The following is a 17,500-nucleotide window of genomic DNA, read 5'->3' on the forward strand; positions in this document are numbered from 1 at the left end:
AAATCTCTGACATAATGAATTTCTTGTGCCTCATTGGTCAGAAAAGTCACACGTAATGAGTAACTCGTGCCTTATTGGCTATGAACGTCATGATGTAATGAAATTCTTGTGTCTCATTGGCCTAAAATGTCATCACGTAATGAGTAATTCGTGCCTCATTGGTCATGAACGTCATGATGTAATGTATTCATCGTGCCTCATTGGCCAAAAATGTCATCACGTAATGAGCAGCTCTTGCCTTATTGGTCATAAATATCGTGACGTAATGAAATTCTCGTTTCTCATTGGTTATAAATATCTGACGTACTTAATTTCTCGTACCTCATTGGTCAAAAATGTTAGACGTAATGAGCAACTTTGCCTCATTGGTCATAAATATCGTGACGTAATGAATTTCTCGTTTCTCATTGGTTATGAATATCTGACGTAATGAATTTCTCGTACCTCATTGGTCAAAGATGTTTTTACGTAATGAGCAACTCTTGCCTCATTGGTCATGAACGTCGTGACGAAATGAATTTCTCGTATCTCATTGGTCATAAGTACCTGACGTAATGAATTTCTCATGCCTCATTGGTCAAAAATGTCATCACGTAATGAGCAACTCGTGCCTCATTGGTCATAGATATCTGACGTTATGAATTTCTCGTGCCTCATTGGTCATGAACTTCATGACGTAATGAATTTCTCCTGCCTCATTGGTCAGAAAAGCCATCACGTAACTAGTAACCCGTGCCTCATTGGTCATGAACATCATGATGCAATGAATTTCTCGTGCCTCATTGGCCTAAAATGTCATCACTTAATGAATAATTCGTGCCTCATTGGTCATGAACGTTATGATGTAATGAATTTCTCGTGCCTCATTGGTCATATATATTTGATGTAATGAATTTCTCGTGCTTCATTGGTCATATTTCTCTGACGTATTGAATTTCTCGTGCCTCATTGGTCATAAATGTCTGACGTGAAGAATTAGTCGTGTCTCAGAACTTGAATCCCGTTAAACCTGACATGTGAGTATTACTTGATTAAAATCTCACTGAGAATCACTTAAACGAAACGAAACCTCCAAAAAATGCATGATAACCTTATCAATTATTTATTAAACCATAAAAACCTACACTTCCAAATGGTACATCTAAAAACCTAGAATAATTCCATAAAAACCCTTTGAAGCTTACATTAAAACCAATAAAAACCACTTGAAACCCCTTGGTACTCTCACAGCCCCCAGTAGATAAACCTGTCTAAACCAATTACCAGCAAACGATATTCGCGTCACAACACCCCCAGATAAATCTATGGGGACTGATAGTACCCCAGATAAAACCCCCTACATTCACAAGACTTTATAATAAACAAATAAATGATACCCCAGATAAACCCCTGAGACCTCATAATGCCCAAGATAAAGCATAAACCTCTCGAAGGTATGAATTCCCCAGAGATAACTATCTCCAGACTTAAAAGTACCCCCCAGATAAACCTCTCAGTGACCTTATTAACCCTCTCTGTAACCCCGGAGATGGTCAACCCCTAAAGTCCCAAGCCCCCAGAGAAAATGTGGGGTGGGGGGTGGGGGGGAAGGAGCCCTCTGCTTCACTATCCTCGTCCATCATGCAATCTACCATGCAATGCCCTCCCCCCCCCCCCGGTCTGTACTCCCATGCAGCCCCCCATACATCTCCCCTTCACACCCGGGCACCTCCCTTAAACTCCCCCTCCCCCCCCCCCACGCACCCTTTAACTCCCAGGCACTCCACTAATGGCAGGTGGGGGGTGGGGGGCTGGGGCTGGGCTCAGCATGCATTTATTTATGGGGGGTTGGGTGGGGGGTGGGGGGGCGTGGTGTTTCCTCGCCTCAACCATTAAATATTGAAGCGGGGGCGGCGCTCCCCCCCTCCTCCTCCTCCCCCATGTAATTTGGCCATTAGAAGGGGGGGAGGGGGGTATTCTCCCCAGCCCCCTTGAGCAGTCTGGCAGAGCGGGTGGGGAGATTGTGAGAGTAGTTGTAAGGTCATGAGAGTAGTTGTAGTAGTTGTAAGGTCGTGAGAGTAGTTGTAGTAGTTGTAAGGTCGTGAGAGTAGTTGTAAGGTTGTGAGAGTAGTTGTAAGGTCGTGAGAGTAGGTGTAAGGTTGTGAGAGTAGTTGTAAGGTTGTGAGAGTAGTTGTAAGGTTGTGAGAGTAGTTGTAAGGTCGTGAGAGTAGGTGTAAGGTTGTGAGAGTAGTTGTAAGGTCGTGAGAGTAGGTGTAAGGTTGTGAGAGTAGTTGTAAGGTTGTGAGAGTAGTTGTAAGGTTGTGAGAGTAGTTGTAAGGTTGTGAGAGTAGTTGTAAGGTTGTGAGAGTAGTTGTAAGGTCGTGAGAGTAGGTGTAAGGTTGTGAGAGTAGTTGTAAGGTCGTGAGAGTAGGTGTAAGGTTGTGAGAGTAGTTGTAAGGTTGTGAGAGTAGTTGTAAGGTTGTGAGAGTAGTTGTAAGGTTGTGAGAGTAGTTGTAAGGTTGTGAGAGTAGTTGTAAGGTCGTGAGAGTAGTTGTAAGGTCGTGAGAGTAGTTGTAAGGTCGTGAGAGTAGGTGTAAGGTTGTGAGAGTAGTTGTAAGGTTGTGAGAGTAGTTGTAAGGTTGTGAGAGTAGTTGTAAGGTTGTGAGAGTAGTTGTAAGGTCGTGAGAGTAGTTGTAAGGTCGTGAGAGTAGGTGTAAGGTTGTGAGAGTAGTTGTAAGGTTGTGAGAGTAGTTGTAAGGTTGTGAGAGTAGTTGTAAGGTTGTGAGAGTAGTTGTAAGGTCGTGAGAGTAGTTGTAAGGTCGTGAGAGTAGGTGTAAGGTTGTGAGAGTAGTTGTAAGGTTGTGAGAGTAGTTGTAAGGTCGTGAGAGTAGGTGTAAGGTTGTGAGAGTAGTTGTAAGGTCGTGAGAGTAGGTGTAAGGTTGTGAGAGTAGGTGTAAGGTTGTGAGAGTAGTTGTAAGGTTGTGAGAGTAGTTGTAAGGTCGTGAGAGTAGGTGTAAGGTTGTGAGAGTAGTTGTAAGGTCGTGAGAGTAGTTGTAAGGTCGTGAGAGTAGTTGTAAGGTCGTGAGAGTAGGTGTAAGGTTGTGAGAGTAGTTGTAAGGTTGTGAGAGTAGTTGTAAGGTCGTGAGAGTAGGTGTAAGGTTGTGAGAGTAGTTGTAAGGTTGTGAGAGTAGTTGTAAGGTCGTGAGAGTAGGTGTAAGGTTGTGAGAGTAGTTGTAAGGTTGTGAGAGTAGTTGTAAGGTCGTGAGAGTAGGTGTAAGGTTGTGAGAGTAGTTGTAAGGTTGTGAGAGTAGTTGTAAGGTCGTGAGAGTAGGTGTAAGGTTGTGAGAGTAGTTGTAAGGTTGTGAGAGTAGTTGTAAGGTCGTGAGAGTAGGTGTAAGGTTGTGAGAGTAGTTGTAAGGTCGTGAGAGTAGGTGTAAGGTTGTGAGAGTAGTTGTAAGGTCGTGAGAGTAGGTGTAAGGTTGTGAGAGTAGTTGTAAGGTCGTGAGAGTAGGTGTAAGGTTGTGAGAGTAGTTGTAAGGTTGTGAGAGTAGTTGTAAGGTCGTGAGAGTAGGTGTAAGGTTGTGAGAGTAGTTGTAAGGTCGTGAGAGTAGGTGTAAGGTTGTGAGAGTAGTTGTAAGGTCGTGAGAGTAGGTGTAAGGTTGTGAGAGTAGTTGTAAGGTTGTGAGAGTAGTTGTAAGGTCGTGAGAGTAGGTGTAAGGTTGTGAGAGTAGTTGTAAGGTCGTGAGAGTAGGTGTAAGGTTGTGAGAGTAGTTGTAAGGTTGTGAGAGTAGTTGTAAGGTCGTGAGAGTAGTTGTAAGGTTGTGAGAGTAGTTGTAAGGTTGTGAGAGTAGTTGTAAGGTTGTGAGAGTAGTTGTAAGGTCGTGAGAGTAGGTGTAAGGTTGTGAGAGTAGTTGTAAGGTTGTGAGAGTAGTTGTAAGGTTGTGAGAGTAGTTGTAAGGTCGTGAGAGTAGTTGTAAGGTTGTGAGAGTAGTTGTAAGGTCGTGAGAGTAGGTGTAAGGTTGTGAGAGTAGTTGTAAGGTCGTGAGAGTAGGTGTAAGGTTGTGAGAGTAGTTGTAAGGTTGTGAGAGTAGTTGTAAGGTCGTGAGAGTAGGTGTAAGGTTGTGAGAGTAGTTGTAAGGTCGTGAGAGTAGTTGTAAGGTTGTGAGAGTAGTTGTAAGGTTGTGAGAGTAGTTGTAAGGTTGTGAGAGTAGTTGTAAGGTTGTGAGAGTAGTTGTAAGGTCGTGAGAGTAGGTGTAAGGTTGTGAGAGTAGTTGTAAGGTTGTGAGAGTAGTTGTAAGGTCGTGAGAGTAGGTGTAAGGTTGTGAGAGTAGTTGTAAGGTCGTGAGAGTAGGTGTAAGGTTGTGAGAGTAGTTGTAAGGTTGTGAGAGTAGTTGTAAGGTGTGAGAGTAGTTGTAAGGTCGTGAGAGTAGGTGTAAGGTTGTGAGAGTAGTTGTAAGGTCGTGAGAGTAGTTGTAAGGTTGTGAGAGTAGTTGTAAGGTCGTGAGAGTAGTTGTAAGGTTGTGAGAGTAGTTGTAAGGTCGTGAGAGTAGTTGTAAGGTCGTGAGAGTAGTTGTAAGGTTGTGAGAGTAGTTGTAAGGTTGTGAGAGTAGTTGTAAGGTCGTGAGAGTAGGTGTAAGGTTGTGAGAGTAGTTGTAAGGTCGTGAGAGTAGTTGTAAGGTTGTGAGAGTAGTTGTAAGGTGTGAGAGTAGTTGTAAGGTCGTGAGAGTAGTTGTAAGGTTGTGAGAGTAGTTGTAAGGTCGTGAGAGTAGGTGTAAGGTTGTGAGAGTAGTTGTAAGGTCGTGAGAGTAGTTGTAAGGTTGTGAGAGTAGTTGTAAGGTTGTGAGAGTAGTTGTAAGGTCGTGAGAGTAGGTGTAAGGTTGTGAGAGTAGTTGTAAGGTCGTGAGAGTAGTTGTAAGGTCGTGAGTGTAGTTGTAAGGTCGTGAGATAGTTGTAAGGTCGTGTGAGTAGGTGTAAGGTGTGAGAGTAGTTGTTAAGGTCGTGAGAGTAAGGTGTAAGGTTGTGAGAGTATTTGTAAGGTTGTGAGAGTATTTGTAAGGTCGTGAGAGTTAGGTGTAAGGTTGTGAGAGTTGTTGTAAGGTCGTTGAGAGTAGTTGTAGTAGTTGTAAGGTTGTAGAGAGTAGTTGTAAGGTAGTGAGAGTAGTTGTAGTAGTTGTAAGGTTGTGAGAGTATTTGTAAGGTTGTGAGAGTATTTGTAAGGTTGTGAGAAGTAGTTGTAAGGTTGTGAGAGTTAGTTGTAAGGTCGTTGAGAGTAGTTGTAAGGTTGTGAGAGTAGTTGTCAGGTCGTGAGAGTAGTTGTACGGTTGTGAGAGTAGTTGAAAGGTCGTGAGAGTAGTTGTTAAGGTCGTGAGAGTAGTTGTAAGGTTGTGAGAGTATTTGTAAGGTCGTGAGAGTAGTTGTATGGTTGTGAGAGTAGTTGTCAGGTCGTGAGAGTAGTTGTAAGGTTGTGAGAGTTGTTGTAAGGTTGTGAGAGTTGTTGTAAGGTCGTGAGATAGTTGTAAGGTTGTTGAGAGTAGTTGTAGTAGTTGTAAGGTTGTGAGAGTTGTTGTAAGGTCGTGAGATAGTTGTAAGGTTGTGAGAGTAGTTGAAAGGTCGTGAGAGTAGTTGTATGGTTGTGAGAGTTGTTGTAAGGTTGTGAGAGTAGTTTTAAGGTCGTGAGAGTAGTGTAAGGTCGTGAGATAGTTGTAAGGTCGTGAGATAGTTGTAAGGTTGTGAGAGTATTTGTAAGGTCGTGAGAGAGTTGTAAGGTTGTGAGAGTATTTGTAAGGTTGTGAGAGTATTGTAAGGTCGTGAGATAGTTGTAAGGTCGTGAGATAGTTGTAAGGTCGTGAGCGTAGGTGTAAGGTTGTGAGAGTAGTTGAAAGGTCGTGAGAGTAGTTGTAAGGTCGTGAGAGTAGTGTAAGGTTGTGAGAGTTGTTGTAAGGTCGTGAGAGTAAGGTGTAAGGTTGTGAAGAGTAGTTGTAAGGTCGTGAGAGTAGTTGTAAGGTCGTGAGATAGTTGTAAGGTTGTGAGAGTAGTTGTAAGGTTGTAGAGAGTAGTTGTAAGGTTGTGAGAGTAGTTGAAAGGTCGTGAGAGTAGTTGTAGGTTGTGAGAGTAGGTGTAAGGTTGTGTGAGTAGTTGTAAGGTTGTGAGAGTAGTTGTAAGTCGTGAGAGTAGGTGTAAGGTCGTGAGATAGTTGTAAGGTTGTGAGAGTATTGTAAGGTCGTGAGAGTAAGGTGTAAGGTTGTGAGAGTGTTGTAAGGTCGTGAGATAGTTGTAAGGTTGTGAGAGTAGTTTGTAAGGTCGTGAGAGTTGGTGTAAGGTTGTGAGAGTATTTGTAAGGTTGTGAGAGTTGTTGTAAGGTTGTGAAGAGTAGTTGTAAGGTCCGTGAGAGTAGGTGTAAGGTTGTGAGAGTATTTGTAAGGTTGTGAGAGTTGTTGTAAGGTCGTTGAGAGTAGGTGTAAGGTCGTGAGGAGTAGGTGTAAGGTTGTGGAGTAGTTGTAAGGTTGGGAGAGTAGTTGTAAGGTCGTGAGAGTAGTTGTAAGGTCGTGAGAGTAGTTGTAAGGTCGTGAGAGTAGTTGTAAGGTTGTGAGGAGTAGTTGTAAGGTCGTGAGAGTAGTTGTAAGGTTGTGAGAAGTAGTTGTAAGGTCCGTGAGAGTAGGTGTAACGGTTGTGAGAGTAGTTTTAAGGTCGTGAGAGTAAGGTGTAAGGTTGTGAAGTAGTTGTAAGGTCGTTGAGAGTAGTTGTAGGTTGTGAGAGTAGTTTTAAGGTCGTGAGAGTAGTTGTAAGGTGTGAGAGTAGTTGTCAGGTCGTGAGAGTAGTTGTATGGTTGTGAGAGTAGTTGAAAGGTCGTGAGAGTAGTTGTAAGGTTGTGAGAAGTAGTTGTAAGGTCGTGAGATAGTTGTAAGGTCGTGGAGTAGTTGTAAGGTCGAGAGAGTAGTTGTAAGGTCGTGAGTGTAGTTGTAAGGTCGTGAGATAGTTGTAAGGTTGTAGAGAGTAGTTGTAAGGTTGTAGAGAGTAGTTGTAAGGTAGTGAGAGTAGTTGTAGTAGTTGTAAGGTCCGTGAGAGTAGGTGTTGTAAGGTTGTGAGAGTGTTGTAAGGTTGTGAGAGTATTTGTAAGGTTGTGAGAAGTAGTTGTAAGGTTGTGAGAGTAGGTGTATGGTTGTGAGAGTAGTTGTTAAGGTCGTGAGAGTTGGTGTAAGGTTGTGAGAGTAGGTTGTAAGGTTGTGAGGTAGTTGTAAGGTCGTGAGGTAGGTGTAAGGTTGTGAGAGTAGGTGTAAGGTTGTGAGGTAGTTGTAAGGTTGTGAGAGTAGGTGTAGGTTGTGAGAGTAGGTGTAGGTTGTGAGAGTAGTTGTAAGGTTGTGAGGTAGTTGTAAGGTTGGGAGAGTAGTTGTAAGGTGTGAGAGTAGGTGTAGGTTGTGAGAGTAGGTGTAAGGTTGTGGAGTAGTTGTAAGGTAGTGAGAGTAGGTGTAGGTTGTGAGAGTAGGTGTAAGGTTGTTGAGAGTAGTTGTAAGGTAGTGAGAGTAGGTGTAGGTTGTGAGAGTAGGTGTAGGTTGTGAGAGTAGTGGTAAGGTCGTGAGAGGTAGGTGTAAGGTTGTGGAGAGTAGTTGTAAGGTTGTGAGAGTAGTTGTAAGGTGTGAGAGTAGTTGTAGGTTGTGAGAGTAGGTGTAGGTTGTGAGAGTAAGTTGTAAGGTTGTGAGGTAGTTGTAAGGTTGTGGAGAGTAGTTGTAAGGTGTGAGAGTAGGTGTAGGTTGTGAGAGTAGGTGTAAGGTGTGAGAGTAGGTGTAGGTTGTGAGAGTAGTGGTAAGGTTGTGAGAGTAGGTGTATGGTTGTGAGAGTAGGTGTAGGTTGTGAGAGTAGGTGTAAGGTTGTGAGGTAGTTGTAAGGTCGTGAGAGGTAGGTGTAAGGTTGTGTGAGTAGTTGTAAGGTTGTGAGAGTAGTTGTAAGGTTGGGAGAGTAGTTGTAAGGTTGTGTGAGTAGTTGTAAGGTTGTGTGAGTAGTTGTAAGGTTGTGAGAGTAGTTGTAGTAGTTGTAAGGTTGTGAGGTAGTTGTAAGGTTGGGAGAGTAGTTGTAAGGTTGTGGAGAGTAGTTGTAAGGTTGGGAGAGTAGTTGTAAGGTCGTGAGAGTAGTTGTACGGTTGTGAGAGTAGGTGTAGGTTGTGAGAGTAGGTGTAAGGTTGTGTGAGTAGTTGTAAGGTGTGAGAGTAGTTGTAAGGTGTGAGAGTAGGTGTAAGGTGTGAGAGTAGGTGTAAGGTTGTGAGGTAGTTGTAAGGTTGTAGAGAGTAGTTGTAAGGTAGTGAGAGTAGGTGTAAGGTTGTGAGGTAGTTGTAAGGTCGTGAGGAGTAGGTGTAAGGTTGTGTGAGTAGTTGTAAGGTGTGAGAGTAGTTGTAGGTGTGGGTATGTGGTAGAGGCGGTGATAAGCATGGTTAGGTTACCCCTGGTCTGAGTGGGAGGGTTGGGGGGAGGGATGCTACACACACACACACACACACACACACTCGCTAACCTAACCTGGCTATAGAGAAGGGTTGACGATAAGAAAAGGAGAGAGAGAGAGAGAGAGAGAGAGAGAGAGAGAGAGAGAGAGAGAGAGAGAGAGAGAGAGAGAGAGAGAGAGAAATTTTGAGATTTTTTTGTGTGTGTATATAAACGGAAGGAGATAATCTATAATTTCTATATCTTCCTCAAATTGATCAGCAGGAAATTATCTCTCGAAGACCAGCTAATCAGGATGGTAAGGAACTTACAAGGACGAGTGTCAGAAGATGGAAGGAAGGACATGGCAGGAACTGAATAATAAGTGGAAAATGTGGTTTTTTTTTCCTCAAGTGGAAGACGCCATAGCCCCAGACACCACTGAGATGAAACGGGGTGGTGGGGTGGTCTCAGAGTACATCATTGGAATATCAAGGAAACACGTACACCAGATAGGTATATGACCTTGACCCATGTAAGGTCGATTATTCTACCGTGGGATCTCGATGATGTAGAGTAACGAGAGGTTGTAAAGTGTTAGGAGAAGTGGAGAAAAACGAGACGTGATACCTATTGGAACAAAGAGAAACTAGGAAGTTATGTACCAGTTTATAGTACTGGAAAAAGATAATGAAAGATGAAATGTATGACTTCATGCAAAGGAGAAACTACATAAGTAAAAAGAAACACCATGAATTCAAGAGGAAGAAATTATGTATAACAAACTCTCAAGCTTCTGATGGAGACACAAGAAACGGCTGGATGGGTCGCATGTATTTGGACTGCCAGAAAGCCTTTGACACTGTGTCGCACAGGAGGTCGATAGAAAGACTGGGTACTCGGGGAGGAACACGTGGGGGAAAAAAACTCCAAGGGATTGAAAATGACCTTAATAGAAGGGAACAAAAGACGTATGTGAGACGAGGAGGAGGTTCATCCATCCTGGTTTGTGTTGACCAACTGGCATGCCCCAGGTAACTGGTGGAGGACCGCTATTCTTCTTGATCTGTCTAATATAAACCTTCCAGAAGTACGTGACTCAAACCTGTACATGTTGGTTGATGATGCCAAGGTCATGAGGGAAGTACAGAGTGAGGGTGAGGAGGATTTTACATCAAATCACAAAACCGACTTTGAAATGTTAGAGGCCAGAGATTTGTCCACCACAGAAGAGAGAAGAGTAAGGCGTGACTTGATCACAACCTTTTCAGTTTTCTTTCAACCCATTTTGACAATGCCAGCAACTAACTGTTCCTCAAAAGCTCCAAAGGGAAAGAACAACCAGAGGTTGTGATACGAAATTGAGCAAGACGATGGAAAAAAGATGTGTGGTGGTTGGAGGGAGTGTTGTGAATCGTGAGTCTGTGGTTGTGGACAGCATTACACTGGTCCAAAATGGTGTATAACACAGGAGAGAAAGAGATGGGGGCCCCCTACCAGTGTAGAACTCCCTCCCTGTACGGTACACACACACACTCCATCATCTTCATCGCAACTACCACGCTCCATCATCTCCCTCAAAACCCCACGCTCCATCATCTCCATCACAACCCCAAGCTCCATCATCTCCATCACAACACAACTCTCCATCATCTCCCTCACAACCCCACGCTCCATCATCTCCCCCACAACAACACGCTCCATCACCTCCATCAATCGTAATCGACAGAAAATTTCGCAAATTTCTCAAAACCAAAAGTAACTCAAACTTCAAAACTACTTTCTATCCTTCATTCACGTAAGTCATTCATTAGGCTATCATGAAAACGTTCTTACTATAATGGTCTATAAGAATTAAATGCAAAAAAAAAAAGAAAAAGGAAAGAAAGAAGTTAGAATTTAAATAAAAAAGAAAACTAAGTAAATCCGGCGCGGATATCACGTTTCACTTGTCTTGCGCGGCGAGACGTGCGCGCGCACACGATCACAATGTAAACACGACCCTCTCTCTCTCTCTCTCTCTCTCTCTATGTCGGACGCGACTATCCAAGTGGGTATCTAATTTTCTCCTCTCTTGTTAGGAGGAATGGTCGATCTCCCCCTCCTCCTCCGTTCCTAGGGGCCCTGGCTGGAAAATCCGATGCGTTTCTCGTGTTTCCACTTTCATCTCGCCTCTCGCTATCGCGGGCTGAATCTGAGGAGCGCCACTATCACATGGCGCCAGCCACCTCTCCTCGCCCGCCCGCCCGCCGCCATCTTGAAATGCGGTTAGCCCTTGTCACGGCTCGTTTGTGTCACTGCGGACCGAATCCGACTCCCGCCGCCTCCCCGGAATGCGATTTCTTTGAGAGGTTATTATTATTATTATTATTATTATTATTATTATTATTATTATTATTATTATTATTATTAACCATTAAACTTTCGTATGTTCGTACATTTGAGGTACAGTATATATCATTTCTATATTTCTTCAACAGTGCGATGTTTTCATTCTTCTTTCAAACACGCCGTGGCTACTGCCTTCAATTTTTTTTGTCATGCGCAGAGTGTCATGCGCAGAGTGTCATGCGCAGAGTGTCATGCGCCTCCTTCCCTCTACTCATTTCTAACCCTCTTCGCTCGTGTGTGTAGCGCCTTAGAACCCTTTTTATGATGTGCTTGAGGAGAGAGAGAGAGAGAGAGAGAGAGAGAGAGAGAGAGAGAGAGAGAGAGAGAGAGAGAGAGCTTTCAAGTACTTACCACTCGCCAGAAGGCAGGGCTAGCGCGTAGCACTCACCGCAGGAAAGATCTTAAAGAGTTACGAAGTGCGAGTCGTGTGAGTTACGGTGTTGTTACAAGTGTTGTTATATGTGTGAGAGATGAGGAGGTTGTATGGTGGTGGAGCGAAAGCCCAGCAGCGCTGCCTGTGGCGGAAAGAAGAGACAGGTACGTACGTGGTCCAGGGGAGTGGCACTTGACAGCCACTGAAGTGCTGCTGGCTCGCTACGCAGTCCGTCAGTAATCCTCCCGATACGAGAGAGAGAGAGAGAGAGAGAGAGAGAGAGAGAGAGAGAGAGAGAGAGAGAGAGAGAGAGAGAGAGAGAAATGTGGTGAGCGCTACGCGCTGTCCTTGCTTCTTGGTAAAAAAAAATCTCGCGTTATTTCTCTCTCTCTCTCTCTCTCTCTCTCTCTCTCTCTCTCTCTCTCTCTCTCTCTCTCTCTCTCTCTCTCTCTCTCACTGCGTGTCGCGCCACCATTACCCACAGAGCGCTGGCTGCTGGGCCCAGGTAAGCGTGCCGCCCGCTCACTATGTACCCACCTCGTGTAGTTTATCTGTGGACTCAGCCCGCTTGCCGCTCTGTAATGGCCAGTGTTGAGTGCGCCCATTACGTGATAAGTTGCCACTGTGTGCTTAAGGTGTGCGTTCGTGAAAACGATCGCTGGAGATGTTTGCCTCTGTTTAGGGGTGTTGCGTTGGTATGAGTGATCGCTGTACGTGTTTGTGTTTGTAAGTTGTGCGTTCGTGAAAAAGATAGCTGGAGATGTTTGCCTCTGTTTAGGGGTGTTGCGTTGGCATGAATGATCGCTGTTTGTGTTTCTTTGAGGTGTGCGTTCGTGAAAACAATCGCCGGTCATGTTTGCTTTTTTGTTAATGTATGCGTGTGTGAAACTGATCGTTGCACGTGTTTACTTGTTTAAGGTGTGAGTGTTTGTTAAAACGTTCGTTGGACCTGTCTGATTTTAAGGTGTATATGTTCGCGAAGAATCATTGCTGGAAATGTTTAGTCCTGTTTAAGTTGCTCGTTCGTGGAAATAATAACTGGAAATGTTTGGTTCTATTTAAGGTGTGCCGTTCGTGAAAATGATCGCTGGACATGTTTGCTAGACGTGCGTGCTGAAAAATGGCGCGGGCGGGAGGGGGAAGAGAGAGAGAGAGAGAGAGAGAGAGAGAGAGAGAGAGAGAGAGAGAGAGAGAGAGAGAGAGAGAGAGAGAGAGGAGGCGGTCGGTATACCTCGTTGCTTTCGTGATTAAATGCGAAAGCCGGTCGTTACGCGGTATTAAATGAATTATTGAGAAATACCTCCACCGCAAAACGCCCGAGGGCAGACTTGTGGGCTCGGGCTCTTTCTCCACTCTGATATATTTGAGCATTGCGGGTAAAACGGGGTTGTTAGGCTTGCTCATAAGTCGGGTACATAAACCCTCGCCAAGATGGTGGGTGATGTACGGGGATTGGCCTCGGTGGTCGGTCGTGGTTAGCGGGGCGTAGTTTGATGTTTATGAACAGTGGGAGCGTGTGATATTTATTGACATGAATTCATGCATGATTCATGGGACGATATTATACACACACACACACACACACACACACACACACACACACACACACACACGCACACAGGCATGGGGCCCTCCGTGGCGTGGTGGTATGCGATTCGACCCATACCACTGAAGGGCCGGTGTTCGAGTTCCCGGACAAGGTCGCTGGCCCACACCCAACCCAGCTGTTCATGAATGTCGAGAGTGATTTGTGTATGTATGAAATCTGCACATGAATTACCTTGTCCATCCCACGTACACACAAAGTCGACAATGTGATACAAACTGTAAGCTATCCACAAAAAAAAATGTGTCGAGCACAACGGATGTAAAACACAGATTGACACATCAGTGTTAGATTGCTATTAATAATTATATGACATGAATGTAAGATATGATGAATTTATCTTCTTTTTCTTTAACATTTTATCAGCAGCGAGGTCAGACAAGGCGTTGTCTATGACCTGTGACCTCGACCTGATGTCTTCATTAGTCAGTAATTATCTGTGTGTGGTTCTAAGGGTGATTACGATTGTGTGAGATGAGGTCAGATTGGATTTTCCCTTATCTGCAGATGATAACCTGCACTGGTGAATATTTAATCTCTCTCTCTCTCTCTCTCTCTCTCTCTCTCTCTCTCTCTCTCTCTCTCTCTCTCTCTCTCTCTCTTTCTCGCTATCATTATTATTTTTTGTATTATTATTATTATTATTATTATTATTATTATTATTATTATTATTATTATTATTATTATTATTATTGTTATTATTATTATTATTGTTATTATTATTATTATTATTATCATTATTATTATTGTCATAATTAGTATTGCAGTAGTAGTAGTGGTAATAATGATATTTGTATCATTATCATTATTTTTATTTTGATCATCCTCGTGACCTGGGTGACCTGGTCTATCTTCCACCCTCTTGACCTGGTCTATTTACCACCCTCGTAACCTGGTCTATCTATCACCCTCGTGACCTGGTCTATCTTCCACCCTCATGACCTGGTCTATCTTCCACCCTCCTGACCTTCTCTATCTACCACCCTCGTGGCCTGGTTTATCTTCGACTCTCATGACCTGGTCTATCTACCACCCTCGTGACCTGGTCTATCTTCCGCCCTCGTGACCTGGTCTATCTACCTCCTTCGTGACCTGGCGTCTGACCTGGTTTCTGGTCCTTTACAGGTGGAGGAGCCTTCCCCTGGCTGGGTCGACCTCTCCTACCCCCCCTGGACCACCTCCGGGCTGACCCACTGGCTGCCTCCATACTCAAGTACAACGGTGAGTCTGTGAGTCCCCATACTTACTCATCATGAGTCCCCATACAATGGTGAGTCTGTGAGTCCCCATACTTACTCGTCATGAGTCCCCATACAATGGTGAGTCTGTGAGTCCCCATACTTACTCATCATGAGTCCCCATACTTACTCATCATGAGTCCCCATACTCAAGTACAACGGTGAGTCTGTGAGTCCCCATACTTACTCATCATGAGTCCCCATACAATGGTGAGTCTGTGAGTCCCCATACTTACTCATCATGAGTCCCCATACTTACTCATCATGAATCCCCATACTCAAGTACAACGGTGAGTCTGTGAGTCCCCATACTTACTCATCATGAGTCCCCATACTTACTCATCATGAGTCCCCATACTCAAGTACAACGGTGAGTCTGTGAGTCCCCATACTTACTCATCATGAGTCCCCATACTTGCTCATCATGAGTCCCCATACTTACTCATCATGAATCCCCATACTCAAGTACAACGGTGAGTCTGTGAGTCCCCATACTTACTCATCATGAGTCCCCATACTTACTCATCATGAGTCCCCATACTCAAGTACAACGATGAGTCTGTGAGTCCCCATACTTACTCATCATGAGTCCCCATACTTACTCATCATGAGTCCCCATACTCATGTACAACGGTGAGTCTGTGAATCCCCATACTTACTCATCATGAGTCCCCATACTCATGTACAACGGTGAGTCTGTGAGTCCCCTACTCACGTACAACCCTACGTCTAGAGTCCCCACTACTCATGAACAAAGGTGGGTCAGTGAGTCCCCGTACTCAAGTCCAAGGGTGAGTCATGCCAGTCGTAGGTGAGTATATAGAGTGCGTTGCTATTCACCAGTGAGTCTGTCACCAGGGTGTGTTGTGGAGTGCGTTTCTCCTTCGGGTGAGAGACGCATCTATAACCCAACTGCTTCTCTATAGGAAAATAGAAATTAAATTCTATATCAAAATCTTTCTCATATCATTTCTGGTTATTTTATATGATATATTTTTGTGCATTTTCCATAAGATGTCTATTTTCTGCCTCTCGTAAATTCTTGATTTACAGTTTACATGCATTTACATTGTAAACATCTGGGAGAGAGTTTAAATGAGTGGGTATGTCCTTTTATTGCCCCCATTCAGTGCGCTTGCTGTTCAGTAAAGCCGTCATTCAGGGTATTGACCATTAACTATCACCCCTAACTGCACACGCCATCATGGTGATCGGCAAGGACGAAGATACGACCCTTGAGTAAACGGTACGACTCTTGAGCACGACGGTACGACCCTTGAGCACGAGGGTACGACCCTTGAGCACGACGGTACGACCCTTGAGCACGACGGTACGATCCCTTGAGCACGAAGGTACGACCCTTGAGTACGACGGTACGACCCTTGAGTACGACGGTATAAGACCCTTGAGCACGACGGCACGACCCTTAAGCACGACGGTACGACCCTTGAGTACGGCGGTACGACCCTTGAGTACGACAGTACGACCCTTAAGCACGACGGTACGACCCTTGAGCACGACGGTACGACCCTTGAGCTCGACGGTGCGACCCTTGAGCTCGACGGTACGACCCTTGTAGACGACGGTACGACCCTTGCTCAAGGATCGTACCGTCGCGGCCCATATGTATAACACAGCATAACTACCCTGAGTCTCATCTCTAACTAGGTACCTACCGTAGTTCGCACACACATACACTTCCCCCTTCTTTTCCCCCTTTCTAAATTACCACCTTCCCCTCCTGCCGTATCTCCTCCTCCCTGCACTGAACCACCGTGGCTCATTGCTGTACTCAGAGGGGCCAGTTGCTGTTTGTATCCTAGGATGGACTCACACCCCGTAGTTTTCATCCTGTAGGGAAAAGAATGAAATTTATCATCCAGGATGGACTCATACCCCGTAGCTTTCATCCTGTAGGAAAAAAAAAAAAAGAAGTTTGATTCTCAGGATGGACTCATACCCGTAGCTTTCATCATGTAGGAAAAAAAAAAAGAAATTTATCTCCCAGGATGGACTCATACCCCGTAGCTTTCATCTTGTAGAAAAAAAAGAAGAAATTGATCTCCCAGGATGGGCTCATACCTCATAGTTTTCATCCTGTGGAGGAAAAAAAAATCATCTCCCAGGATGGGCTCATACCCCGTAACTTTCTTCTTGTAGGAAAAAACAAGATGAAATTTATCGTCCAGGATGGACTCATACCCCCGTAGTTTTCATCCTGTAGGGAAAAAAAAGAAATTTATCTCCCAGGATGGGATCATACCCCCTAGTTTTCATCCTGGAAGGGAGAAAAAGAAGAAATTTATCTCCCAGGATGGACTCCTACCCCTGTAACTTTCTACCTTAAAACCAATACCATCGAGAACTTAAAGTTAACCTTAACATGTAAACTCAACCTAAAATACCCCTTTTCCACTATACCCTAAATGGACTCATGATCCGACGTCCACTCTACCTCATCCCCCCCCCCCTCCCCCCTTCCCATAGCGTCAACACCTGGTTATTGCGACCTCACGTGACCAATTTTCTGTATGTTTGTAACGCTATATGTCGGGGGGGGGGGGGGAAGGGGGGGTAATGCGGCTAGTGGTAGTATATATGTATGTATATATATATATATATATATATATATATATATACCATGGAAGCGGAAGTGGATCATAGGGTGGGGGAGGGGGCGAAAATCCTGGGAGCCTTGAAGAATGTGTGGAAGACGAGAACATTATCTCGGAAAGCAAAAATGGGTATGTTTGAAGGAATAGTGGTTCCAACAATGTTGTATGGTTGCGAGGCGTGGGCTATGGATAGAGTTGTGCGCAGGAGGATGGATGTGCTGGAAATGAGATGTTTGAGGACAATGTGTGGTGTGAGGTGGTTTGATCGAGTAAGTAACGTAAGGGTAAGAGAGATGTGTGGAAATAAAAAGAGCGTGGTTGAGAGAGCAGAAGAGGGTGTTTTGATATGGTTTGGTCACATGGAGAATGAGTGAGGAAAGATTGACCAAGAGGATATATGTGTCAAAGGTGGAGGGAACGAGGAGGAGACCAAATTGGAGGTGGAAAGATGGAGTGAAAAAGATTTTGAGCGATCGGGGCCTAAACATGCAGGAGGGTGAAAGGCGTGCAAGGAATAGAGTGAATTGGAACGATGTGGTATACCGGGGTTGTTAAATAGATATAAACTGCTTCCCAGTTAAGATAATGCTATATTACCGTCCCACCCGAAGTATCAGAAGGATCATAATAACCATGATAACTGCTAGGAATTACGGCCTTATGGCAAGCCTGTAGCGACCATCACATACGTCCCTTTTACAGGCAAGAGTTTTACCGTCACAACCATTGCTATATACACAACCACTGCTGTAACCACAACCATCACAACCATTACTGTGTACACAACCACTGCTGTAACCACAACCATCACAACCATTACTATGTACACAACCACTGCTGTAACCACAACCATCACAACCATTACTGTGTACACAACCACTGCTGTA

General features: G+C 44.5%; 1 protein-coding gene across 1 annotated transcript in view; it reads left to right on the top strand.

The window, feature by feature from the left end:
- The window catches only part of LOC139746023 (uncharacterized), a 59,913-nt gene that overhangs the window by 36,157 nt on the left and 6,256 nt on the right, over nucleotides 1-17,500 (top strand). The window contains exon 4 of the mRNA XM_071656825.1: nucleotides 13,886-13,981. Coding sequence (XP_071512926.1) covers nucleotides 13,886-13,981 — 96 coding nt within the window. The remainder of the gene's footprint in view (nucleotides 1-13,885; nucleotides 13,982-17,500) is intronic.

The sequence above is a fragment of the Panulirus ornatus genome, chromosome 63, assembly GCF_036320965.1.
Source record: "Panulirus ornatus isolate Po-2019 chromosome 63, ASM3632096v1, whole genome shotgun sequence".
Lineage (NCBI taxonomy): Eukaryota > Metazoa > Arthropoda > Malacostraca > Decapoda > Palinuridae > Panulirus > Panulirus ornatus.